The sequence below is a fragment of the Salmo salar genome, chromosome 09, assembly GCF_965601325.2.
Source record: "Salmo salar chromosome 09, fSalSal1, whole genome shotgun sequence".
Lineage (NCBI taxonomy): Eukaryota > Metazoa > Chordata > Actinopteri > Salmoniformes > Salmonidae > Salmo > Salmo salar.
Window position 1 is genome coordinate 159,028,564 of NC_138299.1, and position 17,500 is coordinate 159,046,063.

The window sequence follows — 17,500 nt, forward strand, 5'->3', positions numbered from 1 at the left end:
TGACTGACTGTCTGGGTCTGGCTGTCTGGCTGACTGTCTGTGGCTCGTTCAAACACTCAAAGCCTTGTTTGTGTGTATTCATAGATGTGTATAATGTAATGTTGTGTATTTGACCCGAGGGATGGTGTATAATGTTATGTATTTGACCCGAGGGATGGTGTATAATGTAATGTTGTGTATTTGACCCGAGGGATGGTGTATAATGTTGTGTATTTGACCCGAGGGATGGTGTATAATGTTGTGTATTTGACCTGAGGGATGGTGTATAATGTAATGTTGTGTATTTGACCCGAGGGATGGTGTATAATGTAATGTTGTGTATTTGACCCGAGGGATGGTGTATAATGTAATGTTGTGTATTTGACCCGAGGGATGGTGTATAATGTAATGTTGTGTATTTGACCCGAGGGATGGTGTATAATGTAATGTTGTGTATTTGACCCGAGGGATGGTGTATAATGTTGTGTATTTGACCCGAGGGATGGTGTATAATGTTGTGTATTGACCCGAGGGATGGTGTATAATGTTGTGTATTTGACCCGAGGGATGGTGTATAATGTGTATTTGACCCGAGGGATGGTGTATAATGTTGTGTATTTGACCCGAGGGATGGTGTATAATGTTGTGTATTTGACCCGAGGGATGGTGTATAATGTTGTGTATTTGACCCGAGGGATGGTGTATAATGTTGTGTATTTGACCCGAGGGATGGTGTATAATGTTGTGTATTTGACCCGAGGGATGGTGTATAATGTAATGTTGTGTATTTGACCCGAGGGATGGTGTATAATGTAATGTTGTGTATTTGACCCGAGGGATGGTGTATAATGTTGTGTATTTGACCCGAGGGATGGTGTATAATGTTGTGTATTTGACCCGAGGGATGGTGTATAATGTTGTGTATTTGACCCGAGGGATGGTGTATAATGTTGTGTATTTGACCCGAGGGATGGTGTATAATGTTGTGTATTTGACCCGAGGGATGGTGTATAATGTAATGTTGTGTATTTAGGTGTAGTATACGACTACATGGCAGCAGTCCTATGTGATGTGCTCCACTGTCAGAGAGACCCTCTGCCCCTCAGCCTGGCTCTTCTCCAGTACGATAAAGAGCTGAACTCCTCAGAAGACCCTGGTCCTCCCCATCACTCCATCATTCACCTTCATCACTACTACACAACATGGCTACCCCAGCAGGCCCGGGAACACCTGGTTAGAACTCCTCCCTCTCATCACCATCATACAGATAATAACTGTTATTATCTTAACATCAGTCTTATTACATGTAATAGTGTTATTATCATGTTCATTATAAGGTTATTGTAAAAGTGTTATATTATTTAATAGTGCTAATTACAACGATGATTTTTATGTATCCGCAACAACTTCCTGTTTTATGGTCTCTCCCTCTGTCTGACAGTTCCAGTCCTGTGAAAGCCCTTTCCCTGTCTCTCCTAGTCCTGTGACCTTTACTGGTCTCCTGAAGACGGCCTACACCCAAGGGGCCTCTGCCCTGCTAGAAGACTCCTTCAGACGGAGGCTAGAGAAGAGTCTGGTCACTATGGAGATGGCAGAGTATCCTGTTGCAGCCAAGCAGATCCTACTGTACATCAAAACCACTGTGGACAACTTCAGCATGGTACAGAGAAACACTCGGCTAAGCTGTATGAGCGCTGCTTTATCGAGCCGCATCTACCATGACTAGCTCCTAACGCGTAGCCTCCTCCCGTCTCTCTCCTAACACGTAGCCTCCTCCCGTCTCTCTCCTAACACGTAGCCTCCTCCCGTCTCTCTCCTAACACGTAGCCTCCTCCCGTCTCTCTCCTAACACGTAGCCTCCTCCCGTCTCTCTCCTAACACGTAGCCTCCTCCCGTCTCTCTCCTAACACGTAGCCTCCTCCCGTCTCTCTCCTAACACGTAGCCTCCTCCCGTCTCTCTCCTAACACGTAGCCTCCTCCCGTCTCTCTCCTAACACGTAGCCTCCTCCCGTCTCTCTCCTAACACGTAGCCTCCTCCCGTCTCTCTCCTAACACGTAGCCTCCTCCCGTCTCTCTCCTAACACGTAGCCTCCTCCCGTCTCTCTCCTAACACGTAGCCTCCTCCCGTCTCTCTCCTAACACGTAGCCTCCTCCCGTCTCTCTCCTAACGCGTAGCCTCCTCCCGTCTCTCTCCTAACGCGTAGCCTCCTCCCGTCTCTCTCCTAACGCGTAGCCTCCTCCCGTCTCTCTCCTAACGCGTAGCCTCCTCCCGTCTCTCTCCTAACGCGTAGCCTCCTCCCGTCTCTCTCCTAACGCGTAGCCTCCTCCCGTCTCTCTCCTAACGCGTAGCCTCCTCCCGTCTCTCTCCTAACGCGTAGCCTCCTCCCGTCTCTCTCCTAACGCGTAGCCTCCTCCCGTCTCTCTCCTAACGCGTAGCCTCCTCCCGTCTCTCTCTCTCCTAACGCGTAGCCTCCTCCCGTCTCTCTCTCTCCTAACGCGTAGCCTCCTCCCGTCTCTCTCTCTCCTAACGCGTAGCCTCCTCCCGTCTCTCTCTCTCCTAACGCGTAGCCTCCTCCCGTCTCTCTCTCTCCTAACGCGTAGCCTCCTCCCGTCTCTCTCTCTCCTAACGCGTAGCCTCCTCCCGTCTCTCTCTCTCCTAACGCGTAGCCTCCTCCCGTCTCTCTCTCTCCTAACGCGTAGCCTCCTCCCGTCTCTCTCTCTCCTAACGCGTAGCCTCCTCCCGTCTCTCTCTCTCCTAACGCGTAGCCTCCTCCCGTCTCTCTCCTAACGCGTAGCCTCCTCCCGTCTCTCTCCTAACGCGTAGCCTCCTCCCGTCTCTCTCTCTCCTAACGCGTAGCCTCCTCCCGTCTCTCTCCTAACGCGTAGCCTCCTCCCGTCTCTCTCTCTCCTAACGCGTAGCCTCCTCCCGTCTCTCTCCTAACGCGTAGCCTCCTCCCGTCTCTCTCCTAACGCGTAGCCTCCTCCCGTCTCTCTCCTAACGCGTAGCCTCCTCCCGTCTCTCTCCTAACGCGTAGCCTCCTCCCGTCTCTCTCCTAACGCGTAGCCTCCTCCCGTCTCTCTCCTAACGCGTAGCCTCCTCCCGTCTCTCTCCTAACGCGTAGCCTCCTCCCGTCTCTCTCCTAACGCGTAGCCTCCTCCCGTCTCTCTCCTAACGCGTAGCCTCCTCCCGTCTCTCTCCTAACGCGTAGCCTCCTCCCGTCTCTCTCCTAACGCGTAGCCTCCTCCCGTCTCTCTCCTAACGCGTAGCCTCCTCCCGTCTCTCTCCTAACGCGTAGCCTCCTCCCGTCTCTCTCCTAACGCGTAGCCTCCTCCCGTCTCTCTCCTAACGCGTAGCCTCCTCCCGTCTCTCTCCTAACGCGTAGCCTCCTCCCGTCTCTCTCCTAACGCGTAGCCTCCTCCCGTCTCTCTCCTAACGCGTAGCCTCCTCCCGTCTCTCTCCTAACGCGTAGCCTCCTCCCGTCTCTCTCCTAACGCGTAGCCGCCTCCCGTCTCTCTCTCTCCTAACGCGTAGCAGCCTCCCGTCTCTCTCTCTCCTAACGCGTAGCCGCCTCCCGTCTCTCTCTCTCCTAACGCGTAGCCGCCTCCCGTCTCTCTCTCCTAACGCGTAGCCGCCTCCCGTCTCTCTCTCCTAACGCGTAGCCGCCTCCCGTCTCTCTCTCCTAACGCGTAGCCGCCTCCCGTCTCTCTCTCCTAACGCGTAGCCGCCTCCCGTCTCTCTCTCTCCTAACGCGTAGCCGCCTCCCGTCTCTCTCTCCTAACGCGTAGCCGCCTCCCGTCTCTCTCTCCTAACGCGTAGCCTCCTCCCGTCTCTCTCTCTCCTAACGCGTAGCCGCCTCCCGTCTCTCTCTCCTAACGCGTAGCCGCCTCCCGTCTCTCTCTCTCCTAACGCGTAGCCGCCTCCCGTCTCTCTCTCCTAACGCGTAGCCGCCTCCCGTCTCTCTCTCTCCTAACGCGTAGCCGCCTCCCGTCTCTCTCTCCTAACGCGTAGCCTCCTCCCGTCTCTCTCTCTCCTAACGCGTAGCCGCCTCCCGCTCTCTCTCTCCTAACGCGTAGCCGCCTCCCGTCTCTCTCTCTCCTAACGCGTAGCCGCCTCCCGTCTCTCTCTCCTAACGCGTAGCCTCCCGTCTCTCTCTCTCTTAACGCGTAGCCTCCTCCCGTCTCTCTCTCCTAACGCGTAGCCTCCTCCCGTCTCTCTCTCCTAACGCGTAGCCTCCTCCCGTCTCTCTCTCCTAACGCGTAGCCGCCTCCCGTCTCTCTCTCTCCTAACGCGTAGCCTCCTCCCGTCTCTCTCTCTCCTAACGCGTAGCCTCCCGTCTCTCTCTCCTAACGCGTAGCCGCCTCCCGTCTCTCTCTCTCCTAACGCGTAGCCGCCTCCCGTCTCTCTCTCTCCTAACGCGTAGCCTCCTCCCGTCTCTCTCTCTCCTAACGCGTAGCCGCCTCCCGTCTCTCTCTCTCCTAACGCGTAGCCGCCTCCCGTCTCTCTCTCTCCTAACGCGTAGCCGCCTCCCGTCTCTCTCTCTCCTAACGCGTAGCCGCCTCCCGTCTCTCTCTCTCCTAACGCGTAGCCGCCTCCCGTCTCTCTCTCTCCTAACGCGTAGCCTCCTCCTGTCTCTCCACAGTTGTCTAAAAACACAGGGCTGCTGGCGCTCAGTGTCCTAATGGGAATTCTCCAGGGGTTGGTGTTGAGGCTTCAGAGCCCACAGGAACCAACTTTGGAAACCGAGACTGAGACCATGGTGGCTGATCAGAAGGAAGCGGAGACGGCAGAAACCATGGCTGTGGATCCCAAGGTGGCGGCAGAGACGGAGCCTATAGCTATGGACCAGGACTCAGCCACTGTAGTAGATCCAGCCAAGGCAGCAGAACCCAAAGCTGTGGACCTCCTGAATGGATCAGAGCTCTTCCTGGAGTTCAACCCGTCTTCTGAAGCGGAGGACAACCACAGCCTGGTAGGACCAGTAGCCCTTCTACTGGAGGTGGTATACCAGATATATAGTAGTCAGAATTTCAACTCTTCGTGCCATATCAAAAAGAAAGGAGGACCAGGACTCCGTGACCTTCGTCAGGGATATCTTTAGAGTTGTAGTCTTGTTCTTCTTTGTTTACTGTAACTTAGTAACTTATCCCAGGTGGATTTGGGATATTTCTCGTTGTCGTTTTGTTCTGGTGATGTGATATACTGTAATCTTTTCCCTGATCTGTGTGTGTAGATGGTGTTGTCAGTGCTGAGTTCCATCCTGAAGCACCCGTGTATGGAGCAGTGGTTCCTGTCTCTGGAGTTGTCCTCCGTCCCTCCTACCTCCCTCAACCCTGTCAGGCTGAAGCTGCTTTGTGCACAACTGTCTGACTGCATCCTGGGTCTATTACAGACCTCTGCCGCCGCCCTTCGACCCCTGGACTCCCTCTATCTCCTCTCCCCCTACCTGAAGGCTGTTTCAAGGGCTCTGCTCAGAGAGCTGGGGGAGAGGCGGGAGGTCGACGAGGCGTCCCGGCCTGTGAGAGCCTTCATGGCCCTGCATGCCTACATGGAACCCCCTCTCCTCCAGGAGCTGGTCTCTTCCCTTCTCCTCCTCCCCAAGGAGACCCTCATCACCCCGGGGGAGGGTGACAGGGAGGGAGAGAAGAGCTCCAGAGCAGCAGAGCTCAGTGTCTACGGACGCACAGCTCTACAGATCCTCACCGAGACCTCCTCCACCAACACCTCTTCATCCGGTTCTCCTGTCCTCCTCTCCCAGGCCCACCTCCAAGGCCTGGCCACCCTGCTCCTCTCCTGCTCTAGCCCGTCTCTGGAGAACTTCCTCCTGCAGGCCCTGAGGACCCAGCCAGGCAACGCTAAACTACTCCACACTGACGTCCTGCTCCATTGTCTCCAGGGACCTGTTACTGCAGCCACCCAGGCCATCGGGGTAGCCCTGCTGCTGAACTGCTCTTCTCACAGGCTCTGCTTCGAGGTGTGGTGCCTGCAGCCGCAGAACGTGGAGAAACTCACAGACCAGACAGAGAGATTCCTACCGCTGGTCAACAGTTACCTGCAGGCTGCAGCCAGGGAGGACCCGGCCAGGCCTAAAGAAGGTAGGTGGTCGTGGTCTTGTTTGCGGTGTCAGCCTCATTGTTACTATATGTATGCCTCCGTCGGGGAGAATCCTTACTTCCACTTATTTAGTCTCTCTCCATTGACATTTTAATGCTTGACTTAACAAGTGAAAAATGTATGGTTGGTTCTTAACTATCACAGTCACCGTGTTGTTTGACATGTCCATGTTGTCCCACAGTTCAGACAGCGGTGCTGAAGACCCTGAAGAAGGCCCTGTTCCCCAGGCTGAGCCTCTCTGTGCTGGGGCAGGACACAGGGGAGGCCCTGGAGGCTGTGGAGGTTGTGGAGGCTCTGTCTAGTCTGGTCACGCTGGCGACTAAGGTCAAGGACATCAGAGAGCTCGTCACCTCCTTGCCTGCTGCCCTGCAGAAACTAGACGGCTTTGAGAGGTAATGTGTTTGTACAGGTATTACCTCAGTAAAACCATAGCCGAATACAACAGGTGTAGACCTTACTTTGAAATGCTTACTTACAAGCCCTTAACCAACAATACAATAAATATTTACTAATTAACCAGAGTAAGAAATGTAAGAGAAACAATAAAATAACAATAGCGAGGATATATACAGGGGGTACAGGTTAGTAATGAGGCTATATACAGGGGGTACCGGTTAGTAATGAGGCTATATACAGGGGGTACAGGTTAGTAATGAGGCTATATATAGGGGTACAGGTTAGTAATGAGGCTATATATAGGGGTACAGGTTAGTAATGAGGCTATATACAGGGGGTACAGGTTAGTAATGAGGCTATATACAGGGGGTACAGGTTAGTAATGAGGCTATATATAGGGGTACCGGTTAGTAATGAGACTATATACAGGGGTACAGGTTAGTAATGAGACTATATACAGAGGGTACAGAGTCAATGTCTGGGTGTACAGGTTAGTAATGAGACTATATACAGGGGTACAGGTTAGTAATGAGACTATATACAGGGGTACAGGTTAGTAATGAGGCTATATACAGGGGGTACAGGTTAGTAAGTAGACTATATACAGGGGGTACAGGTTAGTAATGAGGCTATATACAGGGGGTACAGGTTAGTAATGAGGCTATATACAAGGGGTACAGGTTAGTAATGAGACTATATACAGGGGGTACAGGTTAGTAATGAGACTATACAGGGGGTATAGGTTAGTAATGAGACTATACAGGGGGTATAGGTTAGTAATGAGACTATATACAGGGGTACAGGTTAGTAATGAGACTATATACAGGGGGTACAGGTTAGTAATGAGGCTATATACAGGGGTACAGGTTAGTAATGAGGCTATATACAGGGGTACAGGTTAGTAATGAGGCTATATACAGGGGTACAGGTTAGTAATGAGGCTATATACAGGGGTACAGGTTAGTAATGAGGCTATATACAGGGGTACAGGTTAGTAATGAGGCTATATACAGGGGTACAGGTTAGTAATGAGGCTATATACAGGGGTACAGGTTAGTAATGAGACTATATACAGGGGTACAGGTTAGTAATGAGACTATATACAGGGGGTACAGGTTAGTAATGAGACTATATACAGGGGGTACAGGTTAGTAATGAGACTATATACAGGGGGTACAGGTTAGTAATGAGGCTATATACAGGGGGTACAGGTTAGTAATGAGGCTATATACAGGGGGTACAGGTTAGTAATGAGGCTATATACAGGGGGTACAGGTTAGTAATGAGGCTATATACAGGGGTACAGGTTAGTAATGAGGCTATATACAGGGGGTACAGGTTAGTAATGAGGCTATATACAGGGGTACAGGTTAGTAATGAGACTATATACAGGGGGTACCGGTTAGTCCATGTAATTGAGGTAATATGTTCATGTAGGTAGGGGTAAAGTGAATATGCATAGATAGTAAACAGAGAGTAGCAGCAGTGTAAAAACGAAGGGGGCGGTCAGTGTAAATAGTCCGGGTGGACATTTAATTAACTGTTCAGCAGTCTTATGGCTTGGAGGTAGAAGCTGTTAAGGAGCGTTTTGGACCTTGACTTGGCGCTCCGGTATCGCTTGCTGTGCGGTAGCAGAGAGAACAGTCTATGACTTGGGTGACTGGAGTCTCTGACAATTTTTGGGGGGTTTTCCTCTGACACTGCCTATAATATAGGTCCTGGATGGCAGGAAGCTTGGCCCTCTTCACGACGGTCTCGGTCTGTGTTTGGACCATGATAGTTTGTTGGTGATGTGGACACCAAGGAACTTAACTCTCAATCCGCTCTACTACAGCCCTGTCGATGTGAATATGTTCGGTCCTCCTTTTCCTGTAGTCCACAATCAGCTCCTTTGTCTTGATCACGTTGAAGGAGAGGTTGTTGTCTTGTCACCACACTGCCAGGTCTCTGACCACCTCCCTATAGGCTGTCTCATTGTTGTCGGTCATCAGGCTTACCACTGTTGTGTCGTCAGCAAACTTTATAATGGTGTTGGAGTCATGCTTGGCCATGCAGTCATGGGTGAACAGGGAGTTGAGTTTGAGTTGATTTTATTTTTACAGGGACAGTGCACATTAATCAACGTTTCAGTAAAAGTGCCGGTTTTAGCCAGCCGGCTAATTTTCAACCGCAGTCCCTGGGCAGGTTATTAAAAACAATTACAATATAGACAATCATTGAACAGTGAGCACACGCAGAGTAACATAGGACAAGCAAGACATAGCATACAGACAGAGAAACATAGGACAAGCAAGACATAGCATACAGACAGAGCAACATAGGACAAGCAAGATGTAGCATACAGACAGAGCAACATAGAACAAGCAAGATGTAGCATACAGACAGAGCAACATAGAACAAGCAAGATGTAGCATACAGACAGAGCAACATAGAACAAGCAAGATGTAGCATACAGACAGAGCAACATAGGACAAGCAAGATGTAGCATACAGACAGAGCAACATAGAACAAAAAGCAACAAGACAAAGTGGCAATACACAGCTAGGGATTATGTTCACAAGTCTGATTGCCCTTTAGCCATGTCTTCATGCATTTTGTGAAAGTGTGATATGTGGTGCAGTTATGTGTGTCTGATGGCAGTGTATTCCAGACATGGGAAGCTCTCGCAGAGAAAGCGGATTTACTAAAGGTGCTTTTCCTTAAGGGAACTATACAGTCACCTTTCATGGCAGACCTTGTGGATCTGCTGCCATATGTTTGGGTTTTCTGTTTAACTAAAGTACTGAGTGGAGGGGGAGCCAGACCATTTAGGATCTGGAATACAAGACATGCGTCGGTGTATTGCACCAGATTTTCCCAACTCAGGAGCTCATGCTTTCTGAGGATGTAACGGTGATGATGGCTATTGGGCTTTCTATCGAGCACTTTGAGAGCCTGTTTGTAGACAGACTGAATAGGTTTTAATGTTGTATAGCAAGCTTGGGTCCAACTAGTCAAGCAGTATGTTAAGTGGGGGAGTATCATCGATTTGAAATACAGTTTTGCTACCTCTGTGGTCAAACAATTTCGTATAAATCGGAAATTAGCTAGGTTGAATTTGGTTATTTGAATTACCTTTTTCACCTGCTTTTTAAAAGAGAGGTTGGAATCAAGTATGATGCCAAGGTACTTAAAATCAGATACCACCTGGAGCTTCTCCCCTGATACATAGACATCTGGCTCAGTAGCATCTGTTGCCCTCTTTGTGAAGAACATGCAAACTGTTTTTTTCACATTGAGATGCAAACACGAGTCACTGAGCCACTTTGTAACCTGGACCATTACAGTAGTGAGTTCTTGTGCAGCTTGTTGTTTGCTCTTTGCACATATATCACTGTATCATCTGCATACATTTGAACTTCAGACCCCGTGCAGATGGAAGGCAGATCATTAATGTACAGGCTGAACAGGAGGGGCCCCAGTATTGACCCTTGGGGCACGCCCACATCATAGCTAAGAGTGGGCGACAGCTCATTGCTCACTCTGACACACTGAGTTCTGCCTTCAAGGTATGATTTCATCCATCTCAAGGCATCGGGGGAAAAGTTGAACTTGGACAATTTTGTGATGAGAATCTCATGGTTAACAGTATCGAAAGCCTTCCTTAGGTCCAGAAACACAGCCCCAACAACGCCCCCTTTGTCCATCTTGGACTTCACATTTTCCAGAAGAAAGCAGTTGGCCGTTTCTGTGGAGTGTTTCGCTCTGAAGCCAAACTGCATGGAGTGTAATGTGAAGGGGCTGTTGTTGAGGTGGGAAATCAGTTGTTCTGCTACACACTTTTCAACAACCTTCGACACCACAGGTAGTATACTAATGGGCCTGTAGTTACTCACATCAGCAGGGTCGCCCGATTTAAAGATGTCCGTTATTATGGCTGACTTCCATACCCTTGGAAACACCCCCAGACCAATAGATGTGTTGGTGACCTTAGTAATGGGGCCAATGAGTGACTCTTTGTAGTTTTTAAGAAAGGTAGAGTCCAGCCCAAACACATCTTTGGATTTAGAGTTCTTTAGTGAGCTAATCACCTTGTTCACCTTTGACCCTTATGATGAAGACAGGTTGAGCGTCATTCACTAGCACTGAGCCCAATAAACCAGTGGAGGGGTTCTGTGTCAGTACCTTGACAGAGTCAATAAAGTAGGAATTGAAGGCTATTGCTATTTCAACTGCATCCTGTGTTAGATTGTTATTCACCATGATTTCTAGTCTTTTGAGTACAGGAGGGGACAAAACACGCACCATTCCTCGGATCTGTGTGGCAGATGTTGTTGCCTACCCTTACCACCTGGGGGCGGCCCGTCAGGAAGTCCAGGATCCAGTTGCATAGAGAGGTGTTTAGGCCCACGGTCCTTAGCTTAGTGATGAGCTTTGTGGGCACTATGGCGTCGAACGCTGAGCTGTAGTCAATGAATAGCATTCTCACATAGGTGTTCCTTTTGTCCAGGTGGGAAAGGGCAGTGTGCAGTGCGATTGAGATTGTCATTTGTGGATCTGTTGGGGGCGGTATGTGAATTGAAGTGGGTCTACGATTTCTGGGATAATGGTGTTGTCAGCCATGACCAGCCTTTCAAAGCACTTCATGGCTACCGGCGTGAGTGCTACAGGGCGGTAGTCATTTAGGCAGGTTACCTTCGCTTCCTTGGGCACAGGGACTATGGTGGTCTGCTTGAAACATGTAGGTATTACAGACTGGGTCAGGGACAGGTTGAAAATGTCAGTGAAGACACTTACCAGTTGATCCGCTCATGCTCTGAGTCCACGTCCTGGTAATCCATCTGGCCCAGCGGCCTTGTGAATGTTGACCTGTTTAAAGGTCTTGCTCACATCTGCTACGAAGAGCGTGATCACACAGTCGTCCGGAACAGCTGGTTCTCTCATACATGTTTCAGTGTTGCTAGCCTCGAAGCGAGCATAAAAGGTATTTAGCCCGTTTAGTAGGCTCGCATCACTGGCCAGCTCGCGGCTAGGTTTCCCTTTTGTAGTCTAATAGTTTGCAAGCCTTGCCACATCCGATGAGTGTCAGAGCCGGTGTAGTAGGATTTAATCTTAGTCCTGTATTGACGCTTTGCCTGTTTTGATGGTTCATCTGAAGGATATAGCGGGATTTCTTATAAGTGTCCGGATTAGTGTCCCGCTCCTTGAAAGCGGCAGCTCTAGCCTTTAACTTGGTACGGATGTTGCCTGTATTCCATGGCTTCTGGTTGTGATATGTACGTACGGTCACTGTGTCGTCTGACCACTTCCGTATTGAGCGAGTCACTGGTACTTCCTGCTTTAGTTTTTGCTTGCAAGCAGGAATCAGGAGGGTAGAATTATGGTTAGATTTTCCAAATGGAGGGAGAGCTTGAATGCGTCTCTGTGTGTAGAGTAAAGGTGGTCTAGGATTTATTTTTCCCTCTGGTTGCACATGTGACTTGCTGGTGGAAGTGAGGTAAAACTGATTTAAGTTTCCCTGCATTAAAGTCCCCGGCCACTAGGAGCGCCACTTCTGGATGAGCATTTTCTTGTTTGCTTATGGCCTTATACAGTTGGTTGAGTGAGGTCTTAGTGCCAGCATCGGTTTGTGGTGGTAAATAGACGCCTACGAAAAATATAGATGAAAACTCTCTTGGTAAATAGTGTGGTCTACAGCTTATCATGAGGTACTCTACCTCAGGCGAGCAATACCTCGAGACTTCCTTAATATTAGATATTGAGTACCAGCTGTTATTGACAAATAGGCACACACCCCCACCTCTCGTCTTACCAGAGGTAGCTGTTCTGTCCTGCCAACGCGTAGTCTCAAACGGAGATCATCCAGTTTATTCTCCAGTGATTGCACGTTGGCCAATAGAATGGATGGTAGAGGCGGGTTACCCACTCGCCGACAAATTTTCACAAGACAACCCGATCTCCGCCCCCTGTATTTCAGTTTTTTTCTTCACGGGGATTTGGGCCTGGTCTCGGAGAAGCAATATATCCTTCGCGTCGGACTCGTAATTTTTATTATTTTTTAAAAATCTTCTTCCAGTTCGAGGTGAGAAGCTCTTTTTGGTCATAAGAGACGGTAGCAGCAACATTATGTATAAAATAAGTAACGAACAATGACTGGGAAACAACACGATATCGCACGTTTTGGTTAGGAGCCCGTAAAACGTCAGTCATCCCCCCCCCCCCCCCTGGTGCCATTTATTAGAAAGTCGGCCAAATTTCAGTTAAATACACACATCTACTAGGGTTACAGGGGACCATGTATCAACAAAGTGTATTTTTCTCTCTCTCTGTCCCTCCCTTCAGATGGCAGCTGGTGGACCCCATCAGTGCTGTGCTGTCTGTCTGTCCCGAGGAGCTAGAGGTGTGGAGGACGTCCGTCCTCTCTGCTGCCATCCGGTGGCTGAGCTCTTCCTACGGTCACAACAGAGAACAGAACACGGCACCACTCACACAGGAGGACAACATACTGAATAGACTAACAGTACTACTGGTGGGTCCACAGTCTTATCATGCTAAAATACATGTTGTCCGCATCCCAAATGACTCCCTATTTCTTATATAATGCACTATTGTTGACCAGAGGCCATGATCATTTTTTTGTTGATATGTCAACTTAAATGACGTTGTTTCTGTTGTACATTTTACATTTTAGTCATTTAGGAGACGCTCTTACAGCAGGGAGTGCATACGTTTTCGTACTGGTCCCCCCCCCCCCCGTGGGAATTGAACCCACAACCCTGGCGTTACAAGTGCCATGCTCTACCAACTGAGCAGGACTACATTGGTAACTCAGAAGCAAACTTTTTTTTCCCCCCTCAGACTTTTCCAGAAGACATCACAGCAGCTGAATGGAACAGCTTTATCAAGGCTGGACTGAAGTAAGTGTTCTTATCCTTTATTCAGACACAACTATTCTGTTGAATATAAATGTATGTCATGTCTGTCGGAGGGGAGGGGGGGGGGGTCTGTCTGTCTGTCTGTCTGTCGGGGAGGGGGGGGTCTGTCTGTCGGGGAGGGTATGTCTGTCGGGGGGGGGGGGGTGTCTGTCTGTCGGGGGGTGTCTGTCTGTCGGGGGGGGTCTGTCTGTCGGGGGGGGGGTCTGTCTGTCGGGGGGGGGTCTGTCTGGCTGTCGGGGGGGGGGGGGGTGTCTGTCTGTCTGGGGGGGGGGGGTGGTCTGTCTGTCGGGGGGGGGTCTGTCGGGGAAGGGGGGTGTCTGTCTGTCTGGGGGGGGGGGTGGTCTGTCTGTCGGGGGGGGGTCTGTCTCTGTCTGTCGGGGGGGGTCTGTCTGGCTGTCGGGGGGGGGGGGTCTGTCTCTGTCTGTCGGGGGGGGGGGGGTCTGTCTGTCTGTCTGTCGGGGGGGGGGGTGTCTGTCTGTCGGGGGGGGTCTGTCTCTGTCTGTCGGGGGGGGGGGGGGGGGTGTCTGTCGGGTGTCGTGATTTATCTAACCTTTTATTTCTCCAGGTTAGTCTGAGATATATGTATATACTGCTCCAAAAAATAAAGGGAACACTTAAACAACACATCCTAGATCTGAATGAAAGAAATAATCTTATTAAATACTACAAAATCACGCAAAAATAATCAATGGAAATCCAATTTATCAACCCATGGAGGTCTGGATTTGGAGTCACACTCAAAATCAAAGTGGAAAACCACACTACAGGCTGATCCAACTTTGATGTAAACAAGTCAAAATGAGGCTCAGTAGTGTGTGTGGCCTCCACGTGCCTGTATGACCTCCCTACAACGCCTGGGCGTGCTCCTGATGAGGTGGCGGATGGTCTCCTGAGGGATCTCCTCCCAGACCTGGACTAAAGCATCTGCCAACTCCTGGACAGTCTGTGGTGCAACGTGGCGTTGGTAGATGGAGCGAGACATGATGTCCCAGATGTGCTCAATTGGATTCAGGTCTGGGGAACAGGCGGGCCAGTCCATAGCATCAATGCCTTCCTCTTGCAGGAACTGCTGACACACTCCAGCCACATGAGGTCTAGCATTGTCTTGCATTAGGAGGAACCCAGGGCCAACCGCACCAGCATATGAACTCACAAGGGGTCTGAGGATCTCATCTCGGTACCTAATGGCAGTCAGGCTACCTCTGGCGAGCACATGGAGGGCTGTGCGGCCCCCCAAAGAAATGCCACCCCACACCATGACTGACCCACCACCAAACCGGTCATGCTGGAGGATGTTGCAGGCAGCAGAACGTTCTCCACAGCGTCTCCAGACTCTGTCACGTCTGTCACGTGCTCAGTGTGAACCTGCTTTGATCTGTGAAGAGCACAGGGCGCCAGTGGCGAATTTGCCAATCTTGGTGTTCTCTGGCAAATGCCAAACGTCCTGCACGGTGTTGGGCTGTAAGCACAACCCCCACCTGTGGACGTCGGGCCCTCATACCACCCTCATGGAGGCTGTTTCTGACCGTTTGAGCAGACACATGCACATTTGTGGCCTGCTGGAGGTCATTTTGCAGGGCTCTGGCAGTGCTCCTCCTGCTCCTCCTTGCACAAAGGCGGAGGTAGCGGTCCTGCTGCTATGTTGTTGCCCTCCTACGACCTCCTCCACGTCTCCTGATGTACTGGCCTGTCTCCTGGTAGCGCCTCCATGCTCTGGACACTACGCTGACAGACACAGCAAACCTTCTTGCCACAGCTCGCATTGATGTGCCATCCTGGATGAGCTGCACTACCTGAGCCACTTGTGTGGGTTGTAGACTCCGTCTCATGCTACCACTAGAGTGAAAGCACCGCCAGCATTCAAAAGTGACCAAAACATCAGCCAGGAAGCATAGGAACTGAGAAGTGGTCTGTGGTCCCCACCTGCAGAACCACTCCTTTATTGGGGGTGTCTTGCTAATTGCCTATAATTTCCACCTGTTGTCTATTCCATTTGCACAACAGCATGTGAAATGTATTGTCAATCAGTGTTGCTTCCTAAGTGGACAGTTTGATTTCACAGAAGTGTGATTGACTTGGAGATGCATTGTGTTGTTTAAGTGTTCCCTTTATTTTTTTGAGCTGTATGTGTGTGTGTATGTATATATATTAACATATTCAACAGTAGATGTATTGTCCTCTCTACATATTCAACAGTAGATGTATTGTCCTCTCTACATATTCAGCAGTAGATGTATTGTCCTCTCTACATATTCAGCAGTAGATGTATTGTCCTCTCTACATATTCAGCAGTAGATGTATTGTCCTCTCTACATATTCAGCAGTAGATGTATTGTCCTCTCTACATATTCAGCAGTAGATGTATTGTCCTCTCTACATATTCAGCAGTAGATGTATTGTCCTCTCTACATATTCAGCAGTAGATGTATTGTCCTCTCTACATATTCAACAGTAGATGTATTGTCCTCTCTACATATTCAACAGTAGATGTATTGTCCTCTCTACATATTCAACAGTAGATGTATTGTCCTCTCTACATATTCAACAGTAGATGTATTGTCCTCTCTACATATTCAGCAGTAGATGTATTGTCCTCTCTACATATTCAGCAGTAGATGTATTGTCCTCTCTACATATTCAGCAGTAGATGTATTGTCCTCTCTACATATTCAACAGTAGATGTATTGTCCTCTCTACATATTCAACAGTAGATGTATTGTCCTCTCTACATATTCAACAGTAGATGTATTGTCCTCTCTACATATTCAACAGTAGATGTATTGTCCTCTCTACATATTCAGCAGTAGATGTATTGTCCTCTCTACATATTCAGCAGTAGATGTATTGTCCTCTCTACATATTCAACAGTAGATGTATTGTCCTCTCTACATATTCAACAGTAGATGTATTGTCCTCTCTACATATTCAGCAGTAGATGTATTGTCCTCTCTACATATTCAGCAGTAGATGTATTGTCCTCTCTACATATTCAACAACAGATGTATTGTCCTCTCTACATATTCAACAACAGATGTATTGTCCTCTCTACATATTCAACAGTAGATGTATTGTCCTCTCTACATATTCAACAGTAGATGTATTGTCCTCTCTACATATTCAACAGTAGATGTATTGTCCTCTCTACATATTCAACAGTAGATGTATTGTCCTCTCTACATATTCAACAGTAGATGTATTGTCCTCTCTACATATTCAACAGTAGATGTATTGTCCTCTCTACATATTCAACAGTAGATGTATTGTCCTCTCTACATATTCAGCAGTAGATGTATTGTCCTCTCTACATATTCAGCAGTCGATGTATTGTCCTCTCTACATATTCAACAGTAGATGTATTGTCCTCTCTACATATTCAACAGTAGATGTATTGTCCTCTCTACATATTCAACAGTAGATGTATTGTCCTCTCTACATATTCAACAGTAGATGTATTGTCCTCTCTACATATTCAGCAGTAGATGTATTGTCCTCTCTACATATTCAACAACAGATGTATTGTCCTCTCTACATATTCAACAGTAGATGTATTGTCCTCTCTACATATTCAGCAGTAGATGTATTGTCCTCTCTACATATTCAACAGTAGATGTATTGTCCTCTCTACATATTCAACAGTAGATGTATTGTCCTCTCTACATATTCAGCAGTAGATGTATTGTCCTCTCTACATATTCAACAACAGATGTATTGTCCTCTCTACATATTCAACAGTAGATGTATTGTCCTCTCTACATATTCAACAGTAGATGTATTGTCCTCTCTACATATTCAACAGTAGATGTATTGTCCTCTCTACATATTCAACAGTAGATGTATTGTCCTCTCTACATATTGAGCAGTAGATGTATTGTCCTCTCTACATATTCAACAGTAGATGTATTGTCCTCTCTACATATTCAGCAGTAGATGTATTGTCCTCTCTACATATTCAGCAGTCGATGTATTGTCCTCTCTACATATTCAGCAGTCGATGTATTGTCCTCTCTACATATTCAACAGTAGATGTATTGTCCTCTCTACATATTCAACAGTAGATGTATTGTCCTCTCTACATATTCAACAGTAGATGTATTGTCCT

General features: G+C 48.6%; 1 protein-coding gene across 4 annotated transcripts in view; it reads left to right on the forward strand.

Annotated features, from left to right (window-relative positions):
* The window catches only part of urb1 (URB1 ribosome biogenesis homolog), a 69,410-nt gene that overhangs the window by 28,562 nt on the left and 23,348 nt on the right, over window positions 1–17,500 (forward strand). For all 4 annotated transcript variants that reach the window (XM_082956503.1, XM_082956502.1, XM_082956501.1 and 1 more), the window contains exons 19-25: window positions 1,013–1,212; window positions 1,421–1,639; window positions 4,620–4,949; window positions 5,211–6,072; window positions 6,273–6,483; window positions 12,809–12,995; window positions 13,325–13,383. In XM_082956503.1, coding sequence (XP_082812629.1) covers window positions 1,013–1,212; window positions 1,421–1,639; window positions 4,620–4,949; window positions 5,211–6,072; window positions 6,273–6,483; window positions 12,809–12,995; window positions 13,325–13,383 — 2,068 coding nt within the window. The remainder of the gene's footprint in view (window positions 1–1,012; window positions 1,213–1,420; window positions 1,640–4,619; window positions 4,950–5,210; window positions 6,073–6,272; window positions 6,484–12,808; window positions 12,996–13,324; window positions 13,384–17,500) is intronic.